This window comes from Labeo rohita, unplaced genomic scaffold (genome assembly GCF_022985175.1).
Source record: "Labeo rohita strain BAU-BD-2019 unplaced genomic scaffold, IGBB_LRoh.1.0 scaffold_1822, whole genome shotgun sequence".
Taxonomy (NCBI): Eukaryota; Metazoa; Chordata; class Actinopteri; order Cypriniformes; family Cyprinidae; genus Labeo; species Labeo rohita.
In genome coordinates, this window is record NW_026128025.1 from 101 (window position 1) to 5,690 (window position 5,590).

At 46.4% G+C, this 5,590-nt stretch overlaps 1 protein-coding gene across 1 annotated transcript; it reads left to right on the forward strand.

Annotated features, from left to right (window-relative positions):
* The first annotated feature begins 2,786 nt into the window (after nt 1-2,786).
* LOC127158978 (uncharacterized) lies at nt 2,787-4,626 on the forward strand. The gene is made up of 4 exons (XM_051101920.1): nt 2,787-2,892; nt 3,052-3,176; nt 3,270-3,739; nt 3,842-4,626. Exons 1-4 carry the CDS (start codon nt 2,787-2,789, stop codon nt 3,927-3,929), a joined length of 789 nt encoding a protein of 262 aa, XP_050957877.1. The 3' UTR covers nt 3,930-4,626.
* The last annotated feature ends 964 nt before the right edge of the window (nt 4,627-5,590 follow it).

Genomic DNA, 5,590 nt, shown 5'->3' on the forward strand with positions numbered 1-5,590 from the left:
CCGGACGGTCACGCACATACAACATATTTCACTACCCCTAAGTCATACGTTGACGCGAAACCTGGTAAACCCATCAACCGGAGGTCATTAGAGGGTCACAAGGTCAACACATCCGGATAGAAGTCACGTGGGGCCGTGACACATGTGGCAGTCACGTGGGCACCCCCCGGGTGGGGCCAGGGGTAGTGGGTGAGGGGAGGGGTAGTGGGGGGAGGAAAAAGGTCAAAAGGTCAAAGCCATAAATCTTTTTTTTTGTCATAAGCAACACCCTAGTGACTACTATCAGGGTTAGGAATGTTCCACCAGGCCAGCCCCCACAGAAGTCCAATCCCTCCCAGCGTAGACCCATGGAGCTTCCCAAAGATGGCTAGCATGTCTTTTGGAGCTCCCGATGTGGAGAAAATGTCTATTGCTGCATCAGAGGAGGGGCTATCATCTTCTGAGACTGAAGAGGATGCTGAGTTGACAGTCATGCTCCCCTGGGCCACCAAGAACATCGGGCTGGAGGTGAATTCTCTACCGTCCCCTGAGCTCTTGAGGCTGGATGACTGGTATATTATACCCATTCGTGTTGAGCTCTTCCCTCCTTACTACCCTTAATGGCGGGGTGGCTAGGGTGTACGTTGACGTCCCCCGGGTGGAGCATGCAGTTGCAGTGCCCACTAAAGTCACCACCTGGAGGAATCATCCACGCCTCCCGTCCAAAGCCTGTAAGCTGTCATCAGCTCTTGCTGCCAAGGCTTACAGCACTGCGGGCCAGGCCACCTCCGCCCTGCACCCCACTGTCACCCTGCAGGTACATAAGGCCCAGGCGCTGAAAAAAACTGCACGAGGGTAGTTCTGACTCGGGGGTTATGCAGGAACTGTGCATGGCAAACAATTTTGCTCTCCGGGCAATGAAGGTCGTGGTGTGGTCCCACGGTCAGGTTATTTCTACCATGGTTGCATCATCTCTGGATGAACCTGGCACAGATGAGTGACGCCAACAAAGTCCGCTTTTTGATGCACCCATCTCCCAGGCCAGCCTCTTCGTCGACACTGACCACTAAGTCTTCACAGAAGACCGCAACAGCTACAGTTTGTTTACAATGGATGCGACAAAGCAACCATTGCAAATCATTTGAACTTTGCGTGAGCACGTCATAAATAGAACGCGGCAGCAGTTTGCTTCTGGAGATTTATTGTGTCACTCCGTGCTGCACCGAGCCACATCCAGTGTAGACACCATCACAGATTATAAAGGTTTCTACTTTATTGTGTTGCACCACGCCACGTCTATTGTAGACATGGTGTTAGGCTGTTGCTCTCTCTTGCTGAGTAAAAGAACCTTCTTAATATATTCATTATTTCAGCTCGAAGCAATTATTTTTGTTTCAAAAAATGCACAGAACAAGCAGTGCATTACACTTTACTGCGTGTGCAGTGGTGTAGTGGTGTTGAGAGAAGTGGGCATACTCTTAATTTATTTAAGGTATTGTTTTCATTATAATGTACTGATTCAAATTAGTAATCAACAATTAATTAACATGCACTCTGCGCATGAAGGCGGCATTACGGGCACGGGCCCAATCATATTTCAAAGGAAGCCGGTGCCACGGTCTTTCTTTTATGGAGTATTTGCATTTAATCATGTGCAATTGGATTAGATATCAAGTGGTGGACTGTCATGATGTTGGCTAATGCAAGACACTACTGAATGATGCGCATCAGAGTGGATTTAGAAGTGGGTATACACAAAGCCGACACTGCACCATCGTGCATGTTCAATAACAGGTGCGTCTCTTCTTCAGTAAAAGAAACAATACAAAACATGTGCTTAAAGCTCCACCTAGCTAATCTTATGAAGCTTAAAGGAGGAATTCACATGAGACAGCTTGATACCGTCTGCTTGCAATACTAAAATTAACTCTGCATTATGCATTTTTTTTCCCCCACCTTATTTTACAAGTTGCAAGTTACAAAACACATGCAACCAACACTGATCACTGGTGGGTGTGGTGTTCTCCAATCGATTCAGGTATTACACACAAATGTTAAACAAACCCAGGACCCAAGGTAATAGATTGGGACCCGACCCAATCTATTGTACCTAAGAAGAACAGTGGGTTATGGCCGATTCTGGATCTTCGAGTCCTGAATCGGTCCCTTCACAGGCTACTGTTCAAGATGCTGACGCAGAAATGTCTATTTTCTTGTGTTCGGCACCAGGATTGGTGTGCAGCCAACAACCTGAAGGACGCATACTTTCATGTCTCGATTTTACCTCGACACAGGCCGTTTCTTCGGTTTGCTTTCGAGGGTCGGGTGTATCAGTACAAAGTCCTCCCTTTTGGGCTATCTCTGTCTCCTCACATCTTTACTAAACTAGCGGAGGGTGCCCTGTCCCCATTTTGGGAGAAGGGCATCCAGACCCTCAACTTGATCCTCCTCATCTTGACAACTGGCTCATATTAGCAGAGCATCTCTTTTCTCGTTGTGGAGTTGGATTCAGTTAACATGACAGGACGTCTCACCAATGAGCGTGCACAGTCGGTGCTAAACTGCCTATGGTCATTCATAGTTAAGACAGTTGTCCTTCTAAAACTTTTTCAGAGGCTACCGGGGCATATGCCAGACGACTTCAGCACTGGCTGCACGGCCGGATCCCGAGATGGGCATGGCGCCGTGGCACTTTCCGGGTCAGCGTTACCCTGGATTGTCACCGCCTATTCAGCCCTTGGTTAGATCCAGTCTTCCTACAGGCAGGAGTGCCCTTAGGTCAGAAGTCGAGGCAAGTTGTTGTCAACATGGTTGCCTCCAAGACGGGCTGGGTTGCTGTATGCAATGGGCATGCAGCCCGGGCTCCTGAACAGGACCTCATCTGCACTGAAAGGGAATGTCTCGGTTACGTTGGTAACCCTCGTTCCCTGAACGAGGTAATGAAGACGTTACATCCCTCCAGGACTGCCGCTAATCTTGCTTGCATTGTTTACACACTGCTTACACACATTTCCATTGTTTACTCACTGTTACTTGCTTTAATGGCGAATTTGTGTCCACCTTTGAGTGCAGGTGAGGACACGTTCGAGCTGCACTCGTTGCAGCTTGAGCTGGAGGCCGTGGAGAAGCAGATCCAGGAGTTGTTGGTGCGGCAGACGGAGCTGAGAGAGCGGAGAGCCGTTCTGGAATCCTCCCGGGTGAGTATACAGCGTGATACTAACACTCTGACCACCTCTACTCCGTGTGCTTCTCTGCACAGCTCCCGTGCACCCTGGACGCGATCTTCCCAGATGTCCTTCACTCCGGCGCCGGGACACCACGGACCCTGGGTGCAGCAGCAGCGGAAGACGCGAGCCAGGCCCCGGCCGAGGACCTCGCCCCCTACGCCGCCTCCGGTCTTCGAGATCTCCACCCGGAACCGTTTCGCTCCCCTCCGCGAGACGGAACGCGACGCTGTGATCGTCGGAGACTCCATTGTCCGGTACGTACGTGCTACTTTAGCTAAAGGTAAAGTCCACACCCACTGTTTTCCTGGTGCTCGCGTTCTCGATGTTTCTGCGCAGATACCCGCAATCGTGAAGGACGGCGAGAGCGTCGGCGCGATCGTCCTGCACGCGGGGGTGAACGACACCAGGCTGCGGCAGACGGAGGTTCTGAAGAGGGACTTCAGCAGCCTGATCGAGACGGTTCGCAGCACGTCGCCCACGACGAGGATCATCATGTCAGGACCGCTTCCCACGTATCGACGTGGGCACGAAAGGTTCAGTAGACTTCTTGCTCTAAATGAATGGTTATTGACATGGTGTAAAGAACAGAAACTGCTCTTTGTTAATAATTGGAATCTTTTCTGGGAACGTCCTAGGCTTTTCCGTGCTGATGGCCTGCACCCCAGCAGAGTCGGAGCGGAGCTGCTGTCGGACAACATCTCCAGGACGCTACGCTCCATTTGACTAGTAAGTACATTCTCAAATGATTGCTACGATGGCTTTTGTTCTGAACGCCTAAATGATAGTAGTTGCACTGTCCAATCTATAAAGATTGTGTCTGTTACTCGAATAGTGAGGTCAAAACATAAATTTAATGCAGGATCTAGAAAAAATCTGATCGTAATTAAACCAGAAAAAAGCAAAATACACGAACAGAAACCATTTTTAAAGCTTGGGCTCCTAAACATTAGATCACTTGCACCCAAAGCAGTTATTGTGAATGAAATGATCACAGATAATAGTTTTGATGTACTCTGCTTAACTGAAACCTGGCTAAAACCTAATGATTATATTGGTCTAAATGAGTCTACTCCGCCAAACTACTACTATAAGCATGAGCCCCGTCAGAGTGGTCATGGTGGTGGTGTTGCAACAATATATAGTGATATTTTCAATGTTACTCAGAAAACAGGATACAGGTTTAATTCATTTGAAATACTTTTGCTTAATGTTACTCTGCCAGATATGCAAAAGAAATCTCTCCTATCTCTTGTTTTAGCTACTGTGTATAGACCGCCAGGGCCATATACAGATTTCCTAAAAGAATTTGCAGAATTCCTTTCGGAACTATTGGTTAATTTTGATAAAGTGCTAATTGTCGGAGATTTTAACATTCACGTTGATAATACAAATGATGCGTTAGGACTTGCGTTTACTGACCTAATAAACTCTTTAACATCAGAAATGCAATAACCAATGTAGATTATACTGCATCTAATATGTCAACTTCTTTCGTCGCACCCAAAGAAAAACTGCAGTACTTTACTGCTATAGGACAGGAAGAGTTAAATAAACTCATCACTGTGTCTAAACCAACAACATGCCTATTAGATCCCGTACCCACTAAATTACTAAAAGAATTGTTACCTGTGGCAGAAGAACCGCTTCTCAATATTATCAACTCATCGTTATCTTTAGGTCACATCCCTAAACCATTCAAGCTGGCGGTTATTAAGCCTCTTATTAAGAAACCACAACTAGACCCTAGTGAACTGGCAAATTATAGACCCATTTCTAATCTTCCATTTATGTCTAAAATTTTAGAGAAAGTTATATCTGCTCAACTGTGCTCATGCTTGCAAAAAAAATGATATCTATGAAGAATTTCAGTCAGGCTTCAGGCCGCATCACAGCACAGAAACTGCACTTGTTAAAATCACTAATGACTTGCTTCTTGCGTCAGACCAAGGCTGCATCTCACTGCTAGTTTTACTTGATCTTAGTGCTGCGTTTGACACTATAGATCATGACATACTAATAGATAGACTACAAAATTATGCAGGTATCCAAGGGCAGGCTTTAAAATGGTTTAGATCCTACCTGTCTGATCGCTACCACTTTGTTTATTTAAATGGGGAGTCATCTCAGTTATCACCAGTAAAGTATGGAGTGCCACAAGGATCTGTTCTAGGTCCTCTACTATTTTCAATATACATGCTGCCCCTTGGTAATATTATTAGAAAACACGGGATTAGTTTCCATTGTTATGCTGATGATACTCAACTATATATCTCAACACGACCAGATGAAACTTCTGAATTATCAAAGTTAACAGAGTGCGTTAAAAATGTAAAAGATTGGATGACCAACAATTTTCTGCTATTAAATTCAGATAAGACAGAGAT